Genomic DNA, 12,203 nt, shown 5'->3' with positions numbered 1-12,203 from the left:
GCTATGGTAACTAGGACTGTGCGTCCACTCTTCTAACTTCAACCCTTAACACCAGCATCTGGAAGAAGGGCACGGCACTGAGCTTATACACGGTAAGGACAGCAATGTACTACATGGCAGGACCACAACATGAGGCCAGGAGTGTGTTTGGCTCTCCTCGTTATGATCATGGGTGGAGGATGGGTGGTGGATGGAACAAAATGGTAAGTCCTATGGTTTTAACACGAGGCTGGGAGGCTGTCCCTATTTAATTCCTTTGGCTGCCTCCATGGTCATGTTGGAGAAGCCTTTGAGGTATGGGGCGGGCTATCGAATTCCAAGGAAGCTCTGCGATATTTATATTAGGCTTTAAAAACTTCAGATCACTTTCTTTTCTTTCTCCCACATTTTTGGCTACAATAAAATCCCTTGGACTGGCAAGCCAGGGAGAGAAACTTAGGGACCATAAATGACGTGGTGTGAGCAGTCAGCAATTCCACCTGAAGTGGATTCCCTAACCGGCAGATCAGCACCGGCTGCCTGGGGTGTGGGGAGCGGTGGCAGCTTGGTGTCTTCAGAATGGCCCAAGGGCCACTGCCCCATTGAGGGACTGGTGTGAAATACCCCAACGGTGCAGAAATGTGCTCAAGGGTGATGTTGACAATAATTTGAGGGGATGAGAGCCCTGAATAGCCATGTTATAAACTTGCCATGAATGGAAACAGGAAGAAATTCCATCATTCCATCATTTTCCTATGAGGAGTAGTTTTTTTTTTAACAAGGGAATAAAATATACTTTCACCCTTTCCTTCTCCTGTTTTGTTTGTTTTTTGTTTGAGACAGAGTCTTACTCTGTGGCCCAGGCTGGAGTGCAGTGGTGCAATCCCAGCTCACTGCAACCTCTGCCTCAGTCTCCCAAGTGAGTGGAACTACAGGCACCTGCCACCACACCCTGCTAATTTTTGTATTTTTAGTAGAGATGAGGTTTTGCCAGGTTGGCCAGGCTGGTCTCGAACTCCTGATCTCAAGTGATCCACCCGCCTTGGCCTCCCGAAGTGCTGAGATGACATGTGTGAGCCACCATCCTGGCCTGCGTTTTCTTAAAGGATGAGGGAGACAAGAAAAAAGGAAAAGAAGAAAGATCATCTACAGACAGTGATTGTCTTGAGGAATTAGTTCCTGGTTTCTGCAGACCCACACTTGTAGACTGGAGTTGCCCAACCAGCAGACGGGCCTAAAATTAAGGCCTGATTTACTATGGACTAGGCACCTATTAGGTTCAGCTGTGGGTCTTCATCCAGGATGATCTACTGCATAGGCAAAGACTTATGAGGACTGGAGGGTGTTACAGGCCCAGGGGTCATGTGACTCTGCTACTGCAGCCACCCCCTGAGAGTACTCTGCCCTGTGGTGAGCTGATTGGCATTCTCCTAGAAAGATTTATAGATGAGAGGCCTTGAACTGACTGCAAAAGGCAATCGACTGGCTAATGAACGTTTCAAAGAGCACTCAGTGTTTGCTGAACACGAGTGTCCCTAACCCTCTGAAGTCTGCAGACCAAGTGGACAGTCATGGTGCTAGCATGTATGAATGCTTCCTATGTGTCAAACACAGCTTTAGATATATTATTACCCCCATTTCCTGTAGGGGAAACTGAGACACACAGAAATTGAATGACTTGACCAAAGTCACCGAGCTAATAGGTGGCGGAGGTAACCCGGGAACCCAGGTCTGACTCCAGAGCCCACAGTCGGGACCACAGCCTCAGAGGCCCCAACCCACCTCCTGCCACTACTGCCCCCCATCTTCCCAGATGTGGCTGCCCTGCTCCTCCCATCTCACCCTCAGGCCTTTCCCTGCTGGTCTCAGCCTCAGCCTCTGTACTTCCCGCCCCACTGGACTTCCCACCTCTGCTCCATGCCCTCTCTCCTTCCGTCTTCTCATTCTCCCAGCCCCATGTCCTTTTCTTCTTTTTCATCATCTGTCTATACCACCCAAAACTGATTTTTATTTTTTATTTTTCCTTCATTTTCTGCTTAAACAAGAACAAATGGAATCCATTCTTCCTTAGTTAAAAAGAAGATGTGCCAACTATGTTAGATACAGTAAACTCCAAGTTTCTCTTCAAAGAGTCAGTGTGTCAGTGTGTTCAGCTCTCTTTATTCTTTAATTCTCTATTTTAAAGTTTAACTTCCTTGTAGTTCCAGTAAACAACCTTCTCCACCAGTTCTAATCAGTAGTTCACATCTGTTCCCCTGGCCCCCGGCTCTGTCCTGACTCATCCCCGTCACCTGCTCCGGTCACCTGCTCCAGTCACCTTCTTTGACCTAGGCCATGAGTGTGTTTGGCTCTGACCCACCTGGCTACCTGCTCTGACTCACCCGTAACTGTCCTTCCTGCCAAAACCATCCACCCTGCCACTCCAGCTTGGACCCCTGCTCTCTTTAAAATAGCCAATCGGGATTAGTCTAGCTTGTGCGGTCTAACCCTAGCCAATAGGGAAACAGCACAGCAGTAGGGACGACCCCCATCAGGCATAAGTTCCCCTTTTCCTCCCTTGTCCAAATGTGCGGTCCTCCATTGCTCCATCCGTAGCCGCACCCTTCTATAGAAGTAAACTGCCTTGCTGAAAGGATTTATCTTTGAGTGCTATTTCTTTTGCGGCATTGAAATTTTACTTATAACAAATATTTAAGAAAACCACTTTTTTGGGACAAGCTCTTTTTTTTTTTCTTTTCTTTTCTTTTTTATTTTTCCAGCAGGGGGACAGGAAAGGCTCTTGATAAAAAAAAAAACAGTTCACCAAACCTGGGTTGGCCACTCACCTCACTTCTGCTTCCCTTCTGCTATCATTTCTTTTTTTTTTGGTGACACAGTCTTGCTCTGCTGCCCAAGCTGGAGTGCAGTGGTGAGATCTTGGCTCACTGCAGCCTCTGTCTCTGGGTTCAAGCAACTCTCCTGCCTCAGACTCCTGAGTAGTTTGTATTACAGGCATGCACCACTATGCCTGGCTAATTTTTTTTTTTTTTTGAGACGGTGTCTCCTCTGTCACCCAGGCTGGAGTGCAGTGGTGCCATTTCAGCTCACTGCAGCCTCCACCTCCCGGGTTCAAGTGATTCTCCTGCCTCAGCCTCTCGAGTAGTTGGGTCTACTCGAGTAGTTGGGTCTACAGGCGCATGCCACCACACCCAGCTAATTTTTTGTATTTTTAGTAGAGACAGGGTTTCACCATGTTAGCTAGGATGGGCTCAATCTCCTGACCTTATGATCTATCCACGTCGGCCTCCCAAAGTGCTGGGATTACAGACGTGAGCCACCATGCCCGGCCCTTTTTTTTTGTTTGTATTTTTAGTAGAGACAAGGTTTTGGCATGTTAACCAAGCTGGTCTCCAACTCCTGACCTCATGTGATCCACCTGCTTCAGCCTCCCAAAGTACTGGGATTACAAGCTAATGCCATCATGCCTGGCCCTTCTGCTATCATTTCTGACAGCTGCCCTGAGGGGCCTGCTCCAGGCTCTGGATATAAAAAGGTTCTAGATCTTTCTGCCTTACCTTGTCTATGAAAGGCACATTTCTCAGCTCTCAGCTTCCTCGTAAGAGAGGCAGCCATTTGCTCTAACCCTCAATGAGGCATCATTAGTAGGAAGTCCATGGGTCCCAGTTAGCCCTTTTTATTTTCATTTTATTTATTTATGGCTGACTTGCTTGATAACGGCCATGCCCCCGCCACACTCCAAATACAAGAGGTACAGGATCAAGAGTAGCAGGCATGTGGCTGCTCGCTGGTGGCATTCCTGGGCTTGCTGCCTTAACTTCCCCTTATCCTCAAACGCCTCCCTCTCTGGGCTGCCAGGACCCTCTAGCTCCCCTTACCACAGTCATTCCTTGGCATGAAGAAATTATGTCTATGCAGCCACGCAAATACAGCACAATGGTCATTGTCCAGTTTGCCATGTAGGTGTTTACAATTCTTTCACATTTTCTATATGTTTGAGATTTTTTTTTCTAGTGAAATGTAGAAAGGAAGAAAAAGAAATCAGGTCCACAGAAGGCTCCGGTTAAATACAAGATTTTATCTGGAGGATGAAGACATGAGCCAGTGAGTCCAAACTAGCTAATCCAGGAATAAAAGGAATGGGGGTAGAGAACAGGGACCTTGGGGTGGAAAGGTCCCGGCTGCTCTTGTGCACATCGGCGCCCTGATCGACAGTGTGCCCCTGGGACACCCGATCTCTTGATCTCAGAATAACCCTGCCTGGTAGGCAGGACAGGCACCGTAACTGCCATCTTACTACCCAATTAAGATTATGTTTTTAGTAGAGAGGGGGTTTTAGGCTGGTCTTGAACTCCCAACCTCAGGTGATCTGCCTGCCTTAGCCTCCCAAAGTGCTGGGATTACAGGCATGAGCCACCATAATCTCCATTCTAGGACCTAGGCATCATCCATAGAGCAGCCACCCTCCTGTGTGACTTCAGGGAAATCACTCAGCCTCTCTGAGCTTCATTGCTTCAGCCGTCACAGGACTGTCCCTCCCACCTCCAAGACAGTGGAGCAAGTCAGAGCTGACAGGAAGAAGAAGCACGCAGGCCCAGCCCCGGCCCAGCTCAAGAAAGGGGCTGCTGCTTCCCTGACGAGGGTTAAAAGACAACAGAAAGGGATGGGGAGCTGAGGCCAGCACCAGTTTCCCTCAGGCCAACCCTGGAGTCGGGGAAGCCCTCTCTAAGGGGGACTTGGGAACCTCAGACGCATCTCCCACCTCCCCCAACCCTCATGGATAGCTGCCCAAGAAAAAAGGTTTTAATTTACAGGTATATTTTCTTTTCTTTTTTTGAGACAGGGTTTCACTCCTGCGGCCCAAGCTGGAGTCCAGTGGTGCGATCTCAGCTACAACCCCTGCCTCCAAGGTTCAAGAGATTCTCCCACCTCAGCCTCCCTACTAGCTGGGACTACAGGTGCGCACCACCACACCCAGCTGATTTTTGTATTTTCAATAGAGACTGGGTTTCACCATGTGGCCCAGGTTGGTCTCAAACTCCTGGCCTCAAGTGATTCTCCTGCCTCAGCCTCCCAAAGCACTGGGATTACAGGCGTGAGCCACTACACCCAGCTATCATCCACGTAGACGAGAACACTAAGGCCCAGGGATCAAAGGGACCTGCCTGATGACACACAGCCAGAGTCAATAGCGGATGTGAGCCCAAGGGTCTGACGCCAGACCTAATTTGGAAAGGCTTCCACAGCACCAGGAGGCCAATGGAGTCCAGACCTTCTCTAAAAGGCTGCCTGGGGTCACCTTGGATTATTCGTCTTCTAGAGCACCAAGCCAGCAGACATTATGTCTCCTTCTTCACGTCCACCTCTCCACGCCCCTCTCACCATCCCTTCATCCACTCCCAAACACATGCTCAAGAAAGTAGGGACCTGAAACAATGCAGAGACCACATTTAGGAAATGGTGGCTTCCCAATGACACGGACGAAGATCAGGAATGGATGCAAGGTTCTGGGAGCCTGCCCTCCATCCTCAGGCCCAGGAAGTGGGTGGCCCTTCCTCCCAGCAGGGAGTATCGCGCGCCCTGGAGGCTGTGGCTTCATCTGTGTTCTAGCAAGTGATGTTACAATGACAGCCTGGTGGATTCCGATTTTGGTTTTTGACTTTTTTTTTTGAGACTAAGTCTTGCTCTGTCATCCAGGCTGGAGTGCAATGGCGTGATCTCGGCTCACTGCAACCTCCGCCTCCCAAGTTCAAGCAATTCTCCCACCTCAGCCTCCTGCATAGCTGGGATTACAGGAGCCCACCACCACACCTGGCTAATTTTTGTATTTTTAGTAGAGATGGGGTTTCACTATGTTGGTCAGGCTGGTCTCGAACTCCTGACCTTGTGATCTGCCTGCCTCAGTCTCCCAAAGTGCTGGGATTACAGGTGTAAGCCACCGCACCTGGCCAGTCCCCCGTCCTTTTTTTTTAAGAATTGGAAGAGACCTTTGTGATGATCAAATCCAACTCCTTTGTTTTACAGATGGGCAAACTAAGGCTTGAAAAGGAAAGGCAGTAAGTCAGAATCCAAACCCAGGTCTCTTGACTCCTGGCCCTCCAGCTGCCTCTGCAAACTAAAGTTGGAAGAAAATACAAATAGTCCCGGGCCCGCTTCCCGGAGTGATCCTGAGAAACTGCTGACGTTAGGCAGGGAACAGTTCCACACTTTTCCATCTGCAGGGCCAAGAATGCCTCAAAAGTCCAATATTCCCCCACGGGATCCCGCGTCCCGGGGAAACCGTGGAGAAGACTGCCCCATGCCCCAGGATGGAGCCAGCACCACCGGGAGCCAGCCTCAGCCTAGCCCTGGACATTCAGGGCTTATTGCGTCAGGCCCATGTTGCCACAGTAATTACCACAGTAATTCACCCCACGGCAGGCTCTGGGGTGCCTGGGTGACCTACTCTTGCAATGAGAGATTCGGGGTGCGTTTCCAGAAAGCATGAAGGCACAAAAGGGCGATGGTGCTTGTGAGTGGCAATGAGCAGAAAGAAACACAGGACAGCATGCAGGAAGGACACACAGACCCACAGAGGTGCTAGTGCGTGAGAGCCGAGGAGGTCAAGCCAGGCTGGGGATTAGAGGAGAGGCTTACTTCAGTAGTTTGATATTACACATAATCAGCTCCTTCCAGTTCACAAAAATCATAGCAACCTCTTTTTCTGTCAGCAGCTCAGACTCCATCAGGGGTTTTTGAAAGATCTACAGATGCAGAAAACGAAGCAGTTCAGAAAGCAGTTAGTTTGAAACTCACACGCGCACACACCCATCCGCTGAGAGCAGGAGAGGGCTCAGGTGTCTGCGCCTCGGCTGAGAAGCCCTGAGATGACCGCCCACTTTCCTGCAGTTTCTGAAGCAGACGGCCCCTCCTCTGACCCGGGGGCTGGAGGGTGGTCCCCAGCAGGGCCTGCATTGTTTTACAGGGGAAAGGAGGCCAGCTGAAGTCTCCAGGGGACAGGTCCTAACTCCACCAGACAAGTAGGGAGACCAGTAGCAAGTCACGCTCACAGGCAAGGCGGTCTCACTGCCCACTGGGAGGAGATGGCCCCGTGAGAAAAGCAGGGCTTAAAGATGCCCGTGGCTGTGGGCACTCCCTTCATCTGCACAGGTAAACCTGGGCATTCCGAGAGGAGCAGCCCAGGCGGCAGGCCCTCTAATAAGTCCGTGGCCACCTCGGTGACTGACTCCATTGCCGTGTCCTCAGCCTCCTGGGCTGACCCGGGACAGAGCCAGCACTTGTGGGCCCACTATAAAGGGGGAGGTGCCGCCCTTCTCCTGGGGTCTGTAAAATAAATGAGCCCCTCCCAAGCTCTGTGTGGTTGGGCAACTGGCAGTAAATCACAGATCTCAGTGGAACCCCGTGTGGTAGAGCCCCCACCTGCAAGGAGGACATTTTCTCCCATGGGAGGCAGGAGGCGCTTCTGAAGGCTCTTTAGGGATGGGGACAGCCCATCTTCAACAGAAACTTGGCTGGGTGGCGGCTGGTCCCTGGGAGCCCTATTCCACAGGAGTCCGTGAGCTGACGTTGAACCCAGCATCCACCAGGGCAACCACATACGGCGTGCGTTCTGTGCACTGCACAAAGGGGCCATGTCTAAGGGGGCCCCTTGCATCCTGGACATCCTGAACTGTATATTTAATAACAGTCAAATGCCTTGAGAAAAGAGCACCTTTTGAATTTGCGCCAATGCTTCCTAAGTGTTAACGGTGGTCTTATGGCCAACAACCCACCCTGTACTCCTCCAACGGCGGCGAGCCCTGCTGTGTCTCTCCCGGATGTCAAGACTATCGGACAAGATGGTTTCAAAACCACTTGGTGTTGTGGTGGCGGGCGTTTTCATACTATCACAGCACCTTCCACACTGCAGGCCCATCCCCACAAATCCCTGTCTCCTAATACGGCAGCTTCCCGCGGATGGGACAAAAAGGCCTGCTGAGAAGCAGGAGTGTGACCAGCCCTGCATCTCCCTGTAGTTCTGTCTGTTTGTTTTTGAGACAGAGTCTTGCTCTGTCGCCCAGGCTAGAGTGCAGTGGCACGACCTCAGCTCACCACACCCTCTGCCTCCCGGGTTCAAGAGATTCTCCTGCCTCGGCCTCCTGAGTAGCTGGGATTACAGGCACATGCCATCATGCCTGGCTACTTTTTGTATTTTTAGTAGATGCGGAGTTTCACCATGTTGATCAGGCTGGTCTCGAACTCCTGACCTTGTGATCCGCCCGCCTTGGCATCCCAAAATGCTGGGATTACAGGCATGAGCCACAGCGCCCAGCCCTCCCCATAGTTCTAGAAGGGGTGGCCAGGGCCCTTCTGGGAGGACAGATAAGATGAGGCATCACCTCAGGTTGGGGGTTTTGTAGGGGTCTGGGAGGAAACGTTGTCATTCTTGGTGACAGATTTGTCTCAGGGTAATATGTGGCAGGAATGACTCGAGACAGCAGCCAGATGGCCGCCATTTTCAGATGCCAACACCGTGGGCTGGGGGCAGTGTGGCGGGCTCCATCGTACCCCTTCCTTGGTAGCTGAGCTTCAACTGCTCTGAGTAGAGCGTGGACTCCAGACTGTCAGTCCACATGACTCCATCCATCAACTGCTCGGGGACTCACTTGCCCTTGGTGTGAGCAATCTCTGTCCCTCCATGAGAATGACTCAATGTCGGCCATAAATAAGCACCGAACCATCTCTGGGGTCAGAATCTCCTACAGCATTTGCCGTCCAGATGCTCCCCACACATCAGAAAGTGTCTTGGGCTCAGAATCAGGACGTAAATGTCCTTGACGGAGCCCTCCACCCTCCCTCCCTCCCTCCTTGCCCCCTGCGGTGCCCCGTGCCCCACCAGCTCGCTTACCTCTGTGACCAGCTGCAGGTCATTCACATAGTTCTCCTCCGTGACAATGAGCTCGTGGATGTATCCTTGTCGTTTTCTTTCCGTTGGGGTCAACATATCCAAGAGATGTAAGTCTGAACACCCTGGAAAACACAACCATTTGGGAGAATTTAGTACCAGTCCAGAGAAGCCCATATGACTTCAGATGGAAGATCCGTGAGGCTGCCGGGCCCCAAGGCCTCACTCCAGTCCGACGGGTCATGGGATGAAGTGCGTCCTCCCCAGTCATATGTGGAAGCCCTAAGCCCTGGTACCTGTGAATGTTACCTTATTTGGAAACAGGGTCTTTTCACATATAATCAAATTAAGATAAAATCATCACAGGGTGGGGTCCTGACGCAATATGACCACTCTCCTTATGAGAAGACACGGAGACAGAGAGGCAGACCCTGGAGAGATGCGTCTCCAACCAAGACACACCTGAGCCTTCAGAGTGAGTTTGGCACCTGCCAACCTTCATTTTACACTTTTGGCCTCCAGAAACGTGTGGCGATGTGTCCCTGTTGTTTTAAGTCCTCCAGTTTGTGGCCGTTAGGGCAGCCCCAGAAACTGACTCAGGCAGTGCCCTCCTGCTTCATCAGAAACACTGAAATGACGTGAAAACAAGACACACAGTGGCGACTGGCCAAAACTCCCGAGGGCTCACACCATGTCAGGTGGTGAACTGCGTTGAATGCTCAAGTAGTAGTATACTAGAACTATTCCCATTTTACAGATGAGGACACTGAGGTTTACACAGGGTGACTCGCCCCAGTTCTTTTGGCTCGGAAGTGGTGAAGGCAAGAACTGAACCCTGAGACTTGGACTGCAGAGGCTGTGCCGAGGCCGTGGGTTACCTATGTCCAGGTTGGTTTGTGGAGGACGAGGTGGCTGTGCTGAGGCTCTGATGGTCCTGGGGGCCAGGCAGTTGCAAGGTGCATCCAGACAGCTCTGGGCACATTCTCCTGGACAAGGCTGCTGCTGGGCCTTGGGGCAGCCAAGCAGCAAGCTTGCTGCAGACGGGGAATTCCCTTCCACTGCAGAGAGCCTCGCACAAGACCACCACAGAGGCCAAGGCTGCCTGCGGGGAAGGGCTACTCTGCTGCCCTGAAATGGTGCCCACACTGGAAGTGGGGCTCACTCATGGCTCTGCTCAGTTAGCTTGTTATTTGGGGTTTTGTTTGAATGTCTGAGCCTCTTGCCCCAGACACACTGGAATGAGGGGTAGGGAGGCTTGGTTCTTGGGAGCATCCCATGTGCAGGCCTGGGCCCACCTCTCCTTTTTATCAGAGGTTCTTTATTAACTCACAGAAGCCAGACTTGAAAGATAGACAGGGAGGTAACCCGAATGTAGGTGAGAGGGTCCAGGCTGAGTCCCCTTTACTTCTTTTTCCCATCCCCTCTCTTCCCCTCAAGGGGGCGTAAGGGAGCACAGTGCGAAAACCCTTGCTGGGGACCAAAGGTTGTCAAAGTGTGGTCCCCAGGCTGGCAGCATCAGCATCACCAGGAGCTCACCAGAGATTCCTGTGCTGAAGTGACTCTGGAGTTGGGGGCTGCGTATCAGTGATTTAACAAGCTCTACAGGGGATTTTTGTTTTTAGGCGCACTAATATTTGAGAAGCCTGCTCTGGACTACCAGGGGTTCCTCGAGTTTCCATTTGCCCTCGAGGAAGTTGTCTGGGGCCGTGACTGATCTAGCCTATATGCTAAAAGCTGCTGCAAATCGTTCGATCCCTTTGGGGCAAATGGTATCAGAGATTTCTTGGCAAATGCTTTGCTACTTTAGAGGTTAACTCTCGGGCTGTGGTGCTTCCAGCCCTTGCTTTTGTCCCTTCTCTGGGCCAACTGTCCTTTCTGGATTCTGTAGCTTCTCTTGCTGGGACAGGAACATTCTAGGACCAGCAGGAGGATGCTGGGAAAGCAGCAGAAATGAGCCATCATTATATTAACACCCTCAAACTCACTCAGCGTTCCCTGCCTGAGGTCAAGCAGAATTCCCCAGGGCTGCAAGGTGAGCTCGCGCCTTTGCACAGGGCTGCAGGCGGGCCTGAGCTGGTGCCTTTGCACAGGGCTGCAGGCGGGCCTGAGCTGGCGCCTTTGCACGGGGCTGCAGGTGGGCCTGAGCTCGCGCCTTTGCACGGGGCTGCAGGTGGGCCTGAGCTTGCGCCTTCTGCTCAGCCACAGGTTTGGCCCAACTGTTTTTCCTGTCTCAGGGCATAGATTGTCTTTTACTGAAACAGCTGCGCCAACAATGAACTCTCAGGAAGGAGGTGGGCCACGGGGCTCTCTCATTCAGTACAGCTGGGCTGCTGTGTGAGTTTGGTTTTGTGGGAAGCTGAGTGATGTTTCCGAGTTCTTTGACTTTTATTGGGAAGGTCACCCAAGAAACACTCGAGTTTGAGGGGAAATACATCTTGTTCCTGCCCTCTTTTTACCCCACTTTCCTGTGAGTGAGTGAAAGGACCCAGGCCTCAGGCCATTTCTTGTGAAACGGCTGAATGCAGCCCTCGCATTAGGCAACCTGGATGTCCTCTCACTGAAGCAGAGCCCCTGCAGTGGCCAGGACATTCCCTTTTGCAGGGAGATTACAATATTGGCACAGAGCGTTTGTTCTAAAAGTCACTGCACAAACACGGGGCAGTGACATTTGCAGCCATACAAACATCAGGCCAGTAGTGGCCACTGATTGGGCCAGTTTTCCAAATGTCCCTTTGAGAATGCCCCACAGTTCCCTTGAAGAATCTGAGGGATGTTACGGGTTCTTGCTGCAGCAAATACACGTGTACAACACACACATTTAGGGCACACTTTTATCGGGTTCACAGGCCCTCTTCAAGACTGTTGATAGATTTCATTCATTCATTGGGCAAATATTTACTGATGTCCTACTGTGAGTCTAGCACTAACCACTCAGGGTGCTGGGGATTCAGGACTGAAGAGGAGAGGCTCCTGCCCTCCGGGGTACAGCTAAGAACCTTGGGGTCCGGTGGTCCTCAACAGGGGGTGGTATTGCCCCACCCTCCGCTGGAGGTGGTACTGCTCCCCACCATGTTGAGATCAGTACTGTCCCCAAGGCTGACCTCAAGGTGGTGAGGTCTGAGGGTTGTACTGCACCCCACTCCAGCCCCAGGGCTGAAAGTGTTCTTGTCACAGTGGAATATAGCAGGCTGGCCAGGACTGCTGAATGACCCACAACATGCAGGACACAGAACTGCCCACTCCAAAAGCCAACAGAGGTGCACCCTGTTAAGAAACACTGGCATTACTTGAAACTGACAACCCGACCAGAGTTACGGGCTGCAGCACGGAGGTGCGAGGGGCC

General features: G+C 51.7%; 1 protein-coding gene across 6 annotated transcripts in view; it reads right to left on the bottom strand.

Annotated features, from left to right (window-relative positions):
• ITSN1 (intersectin 1) overlaps positions 1-12,203 on the bottom strand; it is a 247,056-nt gene that overhangs the window by 32,018 nt on the left and 202,835 nt on the right. For 5 of the 6 annotated variants that reach the window (XM_064380114.1, XM_064380116.1, XM_064380117.1 and 2 more), the window contains 2 exons: positions 8,864-8,985; positions 6,613-6,719 (listed from right to left, as the gene is read on the bottom strand). In XM_064380114.1, the coding sequence (XP_064236184.1) occupies positions 6,613-6,719; positions 8,864-8,985 (229 nt within the window). Of the gene's footprint in view, positions 1-5,372; positions 5,404-6,612; positions 6,720-8,863; positions 8,986-12,203 lie in introns of those variants that run through there. The other variant, XM_064380119.1, reaches the window with a different exon arrangement.

The sequence above is a fragment of the Aotus nancymaae genome, unplaced genomic scaffold (genome assembly GCF_030222135.1).
Source record: "Aotus nancymaae isolate 86718 unplaced genomic scaffold, 86718_ANA_hifiasm-v0.15.2.pri h1tg000022l_1, whole genome shotgun sequence".
Lineage (NCBI taxonomy): Eukaryota > Metazoa > Chordata > Mammalia > Primates > Aotidae > Aotus > Aotus nancymaae.
The sequence above is the reverse complement of the archived record's forward strand: the minus strand, read 5'-3'. Positions and strand labels throughout refer to the sequence as shown.